At 42.9% G+C, this 12313-nt stretch overlaps 1 protein-coding gene across 2 annotated transcripts in view; it reads left to right on the top strand.

The window, feature by feature from the left end:
- Positions 1–12313, top strand: part of OLA1 (Obg like ATPase 1) — a 114651-nt gene that overhangs the window by 56429 nt on the left and 45909 nt on the right. For both annotated transcript variants that reach the window (XM_081934822.1, XM_081934821.1), the window contains exon 5: positions 4396–4571. In XM_081934822.1, coding sequence (XP_081790948.1) covers positions 4396–4571 — 176 coding nt within the window. The remainder of the gene's footprint in view (positions 1–4395; positions 4572–12313) is intronic.

The following is a 12313-nucleotide window of genomic DNA, read 5'->3' as shown; positions in this document are numbered from 1 at the left end:
TTAGCCCCTTTCCATTTCTTGTAAGTGAACTGTTTATGCTGTTGAGTACCTTTTGAAAAAAGAAAAAGCCAAAACAGCCTTGATTAGTCAAGGAGTAATTGGATGACTTGATTTTAGCAAGAGAATGAATTGGTTGATGATAGCCTGTAACTAAGTGTAGTGGTTCTGTTCAGAGGAATACATAACATAGAGTCATCAGATCTTGACAGGTATAACATAAGCATTGACAAAATCTCTGGATGTTTTGAAATAATTGTCATATGGACGGTGTAAGAAATGGAAGAAGTATGTGCATATTGTAATATAATACCAAGGCAGCTTGTAATTTAAAGGGTGCCGATAAAATATAGATAGAATTTATATCATGTTAAAATATTGGAAGAAAGCAGGGTAGAAGAATATGTAAATACCTGCAGAAACTATGCTCCTGTTATTGTGTAATCAGAAAATGATATCTGGGCTGTTGTTGAAGTATAAAGGAATATTTCATGCAGACTAATTGGAAACATTTTAGAGCCAATTCATGAAACTTTGAATTAGGAGAGGTTGAAAGATAGGCTGTTTTAGATTATTAATAATAGGTTCTTTGGGTGCAATTAAAAAAAAGTCTGCCACATAATAACTCAGACTTAACAATTGTCAATAAGAAAGAGAAAAGGGTAGTGGACATTGCAAGTACCTGGAGACAGCAGAATAGAAGAGAAAGAACTAGAGAAAAATCACAAAATACAAAGACCTGCAAATAGAATAGAATGCCTAGGGCAAAAGAAAGCAAAAGTAATTAAAAGATTTAATAAACTGGCTATGTGGTTCCATGGGTATTGGTACACTTGGTGCCATACTGGGTACTTAAAAATATGCACATTGGCAGAATTTCCATCTGTCAATCACAAAAGGCCATGCTGCTTGGATCCGCACATTTACTGCGGTGATACATTACAACGTCCCAGGTTATTGGGAAGTGCTCAATGCAAATGAAGGCCAAACACAGCTAGAGAACTGGCAGCTGTGATTTCCCATTTTTTTGTATACAACAATAAGGGTGGCTAGATAAATAAACCCATGAGCCATATTTGGCACTCAAACTGGAGCCTCTACCTCTGTCATACAAAGGCACTGGAAAATGATCATTTTTGTGCAGCTTAATATTTAAGCATAACATGTGCTGAAGCTATCACATAGTATCTCTTCTGAAATCTTCATTATCAATCCCTTTAAATTATTCTTCGTTTTTAAAAATGCAAGTACAAAAATATGCATACAATTGTACTCATATTGAAGGGATGACATATTTAAAATAATTTTCTGAGACAGACTGATATGTGAGATATTTGTTATAAAAGTGAGTAAAATTTAAATAGTAAGTAACAGCATTATAGTGCCACGTTACATGATACTGGGAAGAGTATCATATTCAAATCTGTATGGATGGAAAGCAGTGTGGGCAACTAGATATTGCAAGTGCAATTTTTATTTGATAAGTAACTGGGATTGTACTTCTGGGTGCATGGAAAGATAAAATCATAGTGATTATTTTTTCAAGGTGGTGATAGATTCATTTCCTCTTTTTATATGTGAATAGTGAAATTTTAGGTTTAAAATAAATCTTTTTTCCCTAGAGAGATCATAGTTTTCAATCCAGTCACTATCATTAGTTACTCTGGGCACATTCTGATTGATCAGTTTAAAATATAATTTTAAATAACAGTTTAGTTAATACCAGTTTGTAGCTAAGTAAGTTGAATGTGTATTTTGATACTGTGTTTGCTTAAGTAACATTCACACAGTCTGGAATAGGTTTAGTGAAAAGAATGAATTGACACAAGAAATTCGCTTGCAAAAAGAGTTTGAAAGGCTTGGGAATGTTTATACTTGAAAAGAGAAAAGGAGGGGAATGGGAAGAGGAATGAGGATATAATTGATCTCTTTAAGTATCTTAAAGTAGGGGTGTCAAACAGGCGGCCCGCGGGATGGATCTGGTCTACAATAGACCCAGAGTTGTCCCTTGGGGCCATCTTGGAGACAGCGAGGAACTAGCCTGTGCCACCCCAACCCTGCCTACCCAATTGGCCGAGATGACCAGGCCATGCCCACCCAGGGCCACCAAGGGCAAACAAAATTCTGATATGGCCCGGGATGGGATTGAGTTTGACACCCCTGTCTTAAAGAATTTCACATAAAAGAAGATTTAGAATTTTTCTTCATTAGTTCCGAGTGATAGAGGATGTGAAAGAAAGATAGAAAAGTCTTTTTTTTAATTTAGGTGATAAATGATTATTAGTTATAGTTATGTTTATAAAACATATTTCAAACAATTTGATTAAGTGTTTACATCTAAAAGACAAGTTATGTAACTGATCTTCCTAAATTAAAATTAAATATCAAAAGAGTAACTATCGATTTAATTAATTACATGCATTAATTAATTTACTGTAAATCAGTTTAATGTGTCTTTCCTTACATAATTTTTTGCAACTTTTTTTTGTTGAAATTCTTTTAAAGTTCTGACTTTGCTTCCATCAGGGCCCTGCTAAAATTGCATGTAAAGTAAAAGCAGTTCCTCAATTTTGGCAAGATCCCAACAGCTCTTTGAATGATTAAAATACTAAATGTAAATCCATAAAAAGTTGGAATAAAACGTGTGTCTAAAAAATTCTCAAATATTTACAAAAAAGAAATCAGTCATAGGATGAATATGGTAAAACGACAAGAATACATCTAGATACCAGTACCTGCCGTTTACTATTCTGGTCAAGAGGTAATAAAAATACAACCTAGAGCTTGAGAAGGAAGTAAATGATTCCTTTAAAGGAGGAACAAGGAATGCAAAATACTGTCGTCATCTGATACTATTTTACCTGATGGATTTCTTTTCAGATATTTTGAAAATGCAGTTACTGCAAAATAAATTAGTCAGCTTAACCAGTGCTAGTTGTAAGCATTAAAAGATCTTCACATGTTTTCATTAAAAATAAATAAACACTTCAAAGGGTTAGTATTGACACGTGAAGGCATATGTGGCCACTTGAACTGAGCTAAGCGATGTCAGGAAAGAAATTGTGCCTCACAATGTTTTTAGGGGAAAAAATACCAGATGACAAGCTGCTGTCTGTATTTTTCAGTCATATTATTAGAAAGAAAAAGATTAGTTTTAGCATGCAGAATTTTCAAAATGAAGACACTGTGATATTCCTCACACAAGGAGAAGTTGAGATGAATTGGCCTGACGTGCGGCTGACATCTTTTCAGAAATACATGGGAGGTTTTGTTTTCATGCAGCCTAGGTGTTTCAGAGTACAGCATTAAATTTCACGATCCAAATTCAATTAGAAAAAAGAATTGGGTCACAATTTTTTTTTTTTAATCAGGAGGATCTTATAATTGGCAACACTAAAAATGTTGTAACCATACTAAATTGTATTTAAAACATTGTGCCTGAAGTTAGTGGGTTGATTCTGCTATTACATGGTGTCACATTTTTTTTTGTCATGAATTATTCATGAATAAGCCTACCATTTAAATTATAGTTTGCTATTAATAAATGTTTAATTTTTGTTTTCGTACGATTCTTTATTGATAACTCAAGAGTATCCCAGTTGAATTATGTTGCCACATTATGTCTTCAGAAGGGCATAAAGTCAGTACACATGCTTCAGTAATATCTGGTTGTTTTACCCTTATGTTTCCAGTTGGCAATTTGAAATTATGGCTTCAGCTGCACTTTAAATATGTGATAATAGCATGTGTTTCTAATAAGGGCCAGCACCATTTTGTTGAGATAGTGTGAATGGTTGTCACTCATATATGACAAATGCACCTTCCTCTGCTTCTTTGATGGCCCCCTAAAAACCATACCCTCAAATCAGACCGATGAAATTAGCTGCTGTGTAAATTGTGTGTCTGAGTGGTTCATTATCTAATCACCGTCAGAACCATAGTGATAAAGTAGTTGGAAGCAGGGAAGAGGTCTGCCAGATGATTTCAGGCCCTTGCCCCCCCCCCTTTCTTTTCGTAAATTCTGTTTCCCTTGGAAACCCATTACTATACTAGAGAACTTCACCATTCTTTGACAGAACTTCCTGACAGTTTCAATGTTTACTTTATTCTAAGCCACTGTGTTTATCAAATGATATATAAAGACAATTTTTCCTCAACTAGCTTTAAGACCTTATGAGATGATATTGACTCGAAAAAGAAGCCTGGAAAATTTAAAGTATCAGTTGTGACCTGCCCTTGTAGCCATAACTACCGGGTTGTGCTGTGTCTAATTTTTACCCCTGTCCTGGGTTTGTTTTGTGTGTCTATGTATGTCTAATACGTTTGTGCCATATTAGGTGCTTTGTGCGTCGTTAGCTAAGAATATTGCCTAACCCACCCACTTTTGCTTCCACAAAGGATCGTTCGATGATGATGACATCACACACGTTGAAGGAAGCGTGGAGCCTGTTCGTGACATTGAAATAATACATGAAGAACTTAGACTAAAAGATGAGGAAATGATCATGCCCATTATAGACAAATTAGAAAAAGTGGCTGTACGAGGCGGTGACAAGAAATTAAAGCCTGAATATGTAAGTAAGAAAACATTCCATTTCAAAAGTGTATATTTTGGAGTGTAGGATTGATGTGTTTTAGAAAACAAGATTGTCAGATTATCATTGGATTTTACTGCCCTGGAAAAAAATGCACTAGTTTCTTTTGAATTTAAACTATTCCGCCAGTATGTATCAAATTACAGTAACATGTGTTCTTTTTAGTTATATATATTTATGTAATTGTTATATTAGTAGGTACTTTCTGATAAATATAACTACACAGTGGTAAAGATTTATTATTTGTAATTTAATAGAGAATGTGTTAACTTCTGCATGTGTGTACATTCTTCTTAAAGTCTGTCAAACTAATTCAAATAGGAGAATCACTGCAGAATAACAACGATTTGGACTCAACCATGGGTCCATAGGATAAATCTGACATATTCTTGGAGTTTAATTTATCTTCTTGTTGTGGATATCAACACAAATCCTCTGGCAATCCAGTGTGGGTTGGGAGAAAGATGGCTTTTTATACTTCCTTGTCTAGGTCTGGGAGAAAATAGTGCTTTCAAAGTCAGGCAGACAGTTTTTATATATGTAATGAGGGATTAGAACCCGGGACCTTGCACCTGTGCTAGTCCGGTTCATGAGCCATTACACTATACTGGATTTTATCTCATTCTATATTTGGGGATAAAATAAGAAATGTCCTCTTCCCACCCCATGTACATGGCCTGGAATTCCAGGCAGCATACTAATGTAAAACAAGTAAAAACATAGTATCTATATTAGAAAAACTCAAAAGTTCTTAAAATATGCAAATGGTCAAATTCCCCAAAACTCACAATAGACAAATAAATATTAGAGCAAAAATGAAGACTGAAAAGAAGGAATAGCTGATGTTGAACCACGTGAAATAAGCATATGGCCCTAGTTTTAACATGAAATAGAGGCGGCTTCACAGATTTCTGTATTAAATCCTGTAATAGCTTCAGGATTTATTTGCAGTAGGTTGCAACTAACTGTCCTGACAGCTAGAATAAAGAAACAAGCAGATTTGATTTGGGGGGGGGGGGGAAATATTTCAATCACCAGTCATGAAGACACAATTTATTCACTGAAATCCTAATTTATTCATTAGGTAGGAAGATTCTGTAATCATAAAACACATTTTTCTTTGATACAACTTCAGTTCATATTTTTTACTACTTGCCAATGTAAATTTCACTTATATGATATATTTAGCACAATCATAGTATCAAGCAAGCAGATACATATTTGTGAGATGCTTTGCATTGAATCAAATCAAATCATATTAGATTCTGTCCAATCTAATTAATTTTTGGAATTGTTTGGAGGATATTTATATTTAATGATATATTACGACATTTTAAATTAGTGTTAATAAACTCGCTTATTTCTGCTAGTTTTTCAACAGTTACAGAATGATTATTTTTTTAAATAACTTTCTTATTTATAAACAATAGTTTAACAAAAAAGCAATTCCCATCAAGTCAGCACAAAACATATCATTAGCTGGATGATGCATTTACATTTGATTTGGGTATTCCTCTTCATTTAGAGTTTAAAAAGAAAACAAGCTTTCCAAAATTTATCTCAGTTTTTAATGAATTACTCCAGAGACAGAAAACACTATTTCTACATTAGCAGAAGAAATTACTGTTGTTAAGTGTAGTGTAACAACTAAATTGCTCTCCAACCAAATGTTAACATTAGACCAATGTACAACTTAAAAAAATTAATCCATAAAAATTTTCTGAATGAATAATTTTTGGTTTTAAAACAATATGGAGAAAGATAACAGAACCAGGCTTGGAGCTACATAGGGAGATACATTTAAAGTTGCAGAATTTTTAGGGAACCTTTAAAGCAATGGAGGGAGGGGTTGAAAAATTGATTTGGGTTATCTCAATTCAGCAGACATCGGCTGTAATAGATAAAATCTGAGCTTGTACTTTGCCTCAACCAACAGAATTTGGTAAATCAATCCAAAAAAATCTCCATACATGTTACATTCCTTCCCCTCTCCCTCCTTCTCCTTCTCCACCATCACCATCACCATTTAGCCATTGTCTATCCACTGCAGGATGAAGGTCTCTTCTGCATGTTTCTAACCAATACCTTCCTGAGTTGGGTTTTTATTTTATTTTATTTTATTTTATTTTTTTGCAAATTGGGCTCACAATACTTGCTGATGTCATTGATCCATTTTGGTTTAGGCCTCTTTCATGGACACTTTTTATCAAGTGGGATCCATTCTATGGCTGCCTTGGCCAACCTGCTATCAGTTGTTCTTGCTATGTGATCAACTCGTTTCCATTTCAGTTATTTTACTCTCTTGATGATATCGTATACTTTTGTTTCTTCTCTAATCCATGTGCAGGTCTTTCTATCTTGTCTTAAAATGCTGAGCATGTATCTTTCTGTGGCTCTTTGCACCACTCGCAGCTTTTGTGTCAATTGTGAGATTAGTATCCATGTTTCAGTGGCATATGTTAGGGCAGGTAGTACACATTAATCAAAAACTTTTCTGGCATAGGGAAAGTGTTGAGTACTGAGGAGCCTGGCCAGCAGAGGGCGTTCGGAGGAAGCCCTCTGATTGGCCAAGGCGCGCGCTCCAGCCGGCGGGAGAATTCAAGGTTCCCTATTGGTTCTACCGGCTGACAGCTGTAAGTATAAATAGCTGTCAGCCGGCTCGCGTTTTGTCCGTTGTCAGTTAGCCTGTTCTTGAATAAATACGTTGAACTGACCTCTGCCTCAGTCTCCTCACTACGGATCTAACACTGGCGACGAGGACGGGCGACACGGACCCCTTCGTCGTGCCACAAATGGCTACCTCTGCCGCTTTTTCGCCTTTCAGGCCAGAGGCTGAGGCTTGGGAAGCGTTTTTAGAGAGATTCGATTGCTTCCTCATAGCCCATGACCTCATAAACCTCTCTCAGGAGAGAAAACGCGGCATATTCCTCAACTACTGTGGCGCGGAAATGTTCGCCACGGCTAGGGCTCTTGCGGCCCCAGAACCAGCAAATTCACTACCATGGGAAGACCTGATGACTCGCCTCAAGCATCATTACGAGCCCGCGCCGTCCCGTTTCGCCCGCCGACAGTACTTTCGGCGTTGCATCCAGAAAGAGGGCCAAACCATTGCCCAGTACATCGCTGCTCTTCGGGCTGAGGCAAGTCTGTGCGAGTTCAGCGATCTAGAAGAGGCGCTGCTGGAGCAGTTTATCTACGGGCTCCGCGATGTAAAATTACATCGCCGCATTCTCGCACGACCCGAACTGACTCTAAAAATCGCGGTGGATGATGCCAGAGCCTATGAGATGGCTGACCAATCCACCCCAGATTTCAGCCACATCAGCCAGCACCCTCACGCTGCCTATGTACCGCCTTCCCCATACGCGCCTTCAACCGCCTCATACGCGCATTCTACAGACTCTGCTTTCCGAAATGAGGTCGATCAGGCCGTCGACCGCCTCCAGTCGCTCACCACCAGAGACGGACGACAATGCCTGAGTTGTGGCGGCCGCCACCAACGATCCCAATGCCGATTCCGTCAAGCTCTTTGCCACAATTGCGGCCGAAAGGGCCACCTGGCTGCCGTGTGCCGCTCCGCGCCTCCTGACAGAAGACCCGCTCAACAACTACCTCACACTCACCGCAATCCAGCCAATTTCCCTGGCCGTCGCCAAAACTCCCTCACCGTTGGCGACCCGGCCGCTGCTTTCCCTGAATGGCTGGTGGACTCGGCCTCTTCCTCTGCGGAGGGCCGAGGTAAGCTGCACATTCCAATTACCCTAGAGGGAGTGACAACATCCATGGAGGTGGACACGGGATCGGCTAGATCCATCATGTCATGGGACACATTTCACTCTCTGCTACCTAAAATCCAGCGGTCTAGCCTATCGCCCCCAGACTGTCGCTTACGTGACTACCAGGGGAACTCCATTGAATTACTGGGCTGTGGCAGATTTAAAGTGGCCTACGGTTCCCGCCACGCCAGGCTTCCGCTCCTCATAGTGAAAAACCCTCTATCATCTTTACTGGGTTTAGATTGGTTTAGGGCACTAGGGCTCTCTATAGCGGGGGTGCATTCCTTACTTCCCTCTCCTCTCCCCTCTTCTAATTCTCTCTCTTCTCTCCTAAATGAATTCGCTGACGTCTTCAGCCCCTCCCTGGGTTGCTATACAGGTTCCCCCATTTCCCTGAACCTCGACCCTTCTGTAGCCCCCATACGCTTGAAGGCTCGCCGTCTGCCGCTGGCTCTTAAAGCCAAGGTGGACGCGGAACTAGATAAGCTTCTCCGCCAAGGCATATTGGAACCCGTGGATTTTTCTCCATGGGAAACTCCAATCGTAGTTCCCCTTAAGTCCGACGGATCCGTGAGGATCTGCGCGGACTTTAAATCTACCTTAAATAAAGCCCTGCAAGCGCATCCCTATCCTGTGCCCGTGGTGCAGCATGTTCTGCACACACTAGGCAACGGGCGCATTTTCGCAAAATTAGATCTCGTGCAGGCGTATCAGCAGCTGCCCGTTGACGAGGCCACCGCGCTTGCGCAAACCATAGTAACCCACCGCGGGGCTTTCAAATGTCGAAGGCTGCAATTCGGAGTCAGCGTGGCCCCGGGAATTTTCCAAGGATTAATGGAGCGCCTGCTCCATGCCATTCCCGGGGTCACCCCATACTTCGATGATGTCTTGATTGCAGCCCCCGACACTGCGAGCCTCGTTCAGACGCTGCGCGCTGTTCTACAGCGCTTCCGCGCTGCGGGCCTCCACTTAAAGCCCGGAAAATGCCAACTGGGGGTCTCTGCTGTAACCTTCCTAGGTTACCGCATCGATGCCGCGGGCATCCACCCCGACCCACATAAACTTAACGCCATCCTAGCTGCCCCCCCACCTCAGTCTAAAGCAGAGCTACAAGCCTTCTTGGGGCTCCTAAATTTTTATGCTTCTTTCATTCCCCACAAAGCTTCCCTCGCCGAGCCCCTTCACCGCCTCCTGGACACCAAAGTCCCTTGGAGCTGGAGCAGCCGCGAAGCGCAGGCGCTCGCGGCTGTCAAGCAATCCCTCACTACTCCTCCAGTCCTCGTCCAGTATGACGAGTCCCTTCCACTAACTTTGGTTTGTGACGCCTCTCCTTTTGGGGTGGGCGCTGTTCTTAGTCATTCCTTCCCTGATGGCTCGGAGCGTCCCATAGCGTTTTACTCCCGCACCTTATCAAGGCCTGAGCGAAATTACAGCCAGCTTGATAAGGAGGCGCTGGCTGCCGTTGCGGGAGTAAAGCGCTTCCACCACTACCTATACGGGCGTCACTTTTCCCTCATTACGGATCACAAGCCCCTTCTAGGTATCATTGCCGGGGATCGACCCACTCCTCCCATCCTCTCCCCGCGCATGTTACGGTGGCTTGAATTCCTCTCTGCCTATTCCTATAATCTTGCCTATCGCCCTGGCGGCCATATCTCCCACGCAGACGCTTTGAGCCGCTGCCCCTTCCCAGTGCCCATTCTTGACCCGGCTCCTGCTGTTCAAGTATCCCTAATTGATGACTTGTCCCTTCCTATGTCCGTCTCGGACATAGCTGCGGCGTCTGCTACCGACCCTGTCATTATCCGAGTTATGGCCGCCGTAACTCGAGGATGGACAGCTTACTCTACAGACCCCCTCCTCCTGCCGTTTTTCCGCCGCCGTTGCGAGCTTTCTGTGATGCAGGATTGCCTCCTTTGGGGCTCCCGCGTCGTAATTCCCTCGTCCATGCGTGCCTCTGTGCTGTCTCGCCTCCATGACGCCCACCCAGGCATTGTCCGAATGAAGGCCCTTGGCCGCGGATATGTCTGGTGGCCGTCTATGGATGCGGACATCACTTCCTACGTCCAAGGTTGTTCTGCCTGCCAACGAGTACAGGCTGCCCCCCCCACTGCACCTCCCCGCGAGTGGGAACAACCTTCAGGCCCATGGAGTCGATTGCACGTCGACTTCATGGGTCCCCTTGATGGCCATTCCTTCCTAGTTGTGGTAGATGCATGGTCAAAATGGGTTGAGTTATTCCCCATGACCTCTACCACCTCCGCGGCCACTATCCGCGTCCTAAATTCCCTGTTTACGACCCATGGGCTGCCCGATGTTATCGTTTCCGATAACGGGCCCCAATTCGCCTCCTCCGAATTCTTTTCTTTCCTCACCTCCCTGGGCATCCGCCATGCCCCAATATCACCATATCACCCGGCCAGCAATGGCCTGGCGGAACGTGCGGTCCGTTCTGCAAAAGATGCCTTTGCCCGTATGGCAGCACTACCCTGGCCGGACCGCATTCACACGTATCTCCGCACCCAACACACCACCCCTTGTGCCTCCACGGGTAAAGCCCCCTCCGAGCTACTCATGGGTCGCCGCCTCAGGTCTACTTTAGACCGCCTGCATCCCCTCTGTTCTTCCCCCCCCTTTCACCCTTCCACCTCCCCGAGATCCTTTCTAGTGGGGGAGGAAGTTTTCGCCCGGAATTATGCGGGGGAACCCAAATGGGTGCCTGGAAAGATCTCAGACGTAACAGGGCCCTGCTCTTACAGGGTCCTCCTCAACGATGGGAGATCTTGGAGGCGCCATGTAGACCTGTTGCGGCGACGACCGGCAGAAGTTCCCGGAATTGCAACCAGCGGACAGAAACAGCCAGGCCCTAACAACGCCGCCTGCCGGCCCAACAGCACAGAAAACTCTAGCTCCGAGTCGGCGCACGTTGCCCCCGGTGCGTTTGGTTCCTTACCTGTTCTGACGCATCCATCTCCTAGGGTTGGGCCTGTCGCGGCCGCTCCTCCAGGGCCTCGTCACACGGGCGGGGCCGACACTCCTTCCTCTTCGAACGCCACTCCAACTATGCCAAGGCGTTCCCAGCGCGTGCGCAGACGACCAAGATATTTGGAAGATTACGCATGCGCAATCCGGGGGAAAGGGGTGTTGAGTACTGAGGAGCCTGGCCAGCAGAGGGCGTTCGGAGGAAGCCCTCTGATTGGCCAAGGCGCGCGCTCCAGCCGGCGGGAGAATTCAAGGTTCCCTATTGGTTCTACCGGCTGACAGCTGTAAGTATAAATAGCTGTCAGCCGGCTCGCGTTTTGTCCGTTGTCAGTTAGCCTGTTCTTGAATAAATACGTTGAACTGACCTCTGCCTCAGTCTCCTCACTACGGATCTAACAGAAAGGTTGTTCTTGAAAATTATGTTTAGCTTGCTGAATGCCTGCCAACCACATTTAACATGCCATTCAATTTCCTTTATTGTATCAGTGTCCATTGAGACATGAGTGATGGCAAGCTGGCCACACCCACCATGCCCCGCCTGAGGTCAAGCACAACCCTGAGGCAGCCCTCAATAAAATCGAGTTTGACACCCCTGCTATAGATGTAGATACAAGGATGTTTTTGACTATTTGTTCATTTTGGTCCGTAAAGTTCATCTCTTACAAATCTTGCAATAGAACAGAGTGATTTGATAGATTAATCTCAAAATCATTGTTCTCCTCTAACAGCTTATCACTCTTTATTTTTGTTTTTTGTGATGTCTTTATCATTTTCATGTGCTCTTTTCTACAGTCTATCTTCACTTTACTTTGTATTTCCAACGTTAAAACAATTGATGACAGTACAATTGCAGAATATGTTTTTATGACTTGATATGATATATTCAATTTTGCTTATGTACCCAGATAGACTCCTATATTTAACATTATATTATCCTACATTTTTCACAGGAGTAAAGTCCTA

The sequence above is a fragment of the Natrix helvetica genome, assembly GCF_964273705.1.
Source record: "Natrix helvetica genome assembly, chromosome: 1".
Lineage (NCBI taxonomy): Eukaryota > Metazoa > Chordata > Lepidosauria > Squamata > Natricidae > Natrix > Natrix helvetica.
The sequence above is the reverse complement of the archived record's forward strand: the minus strand, read 5'-3'. Positions and strand labels throughout refer to the sequence as shown.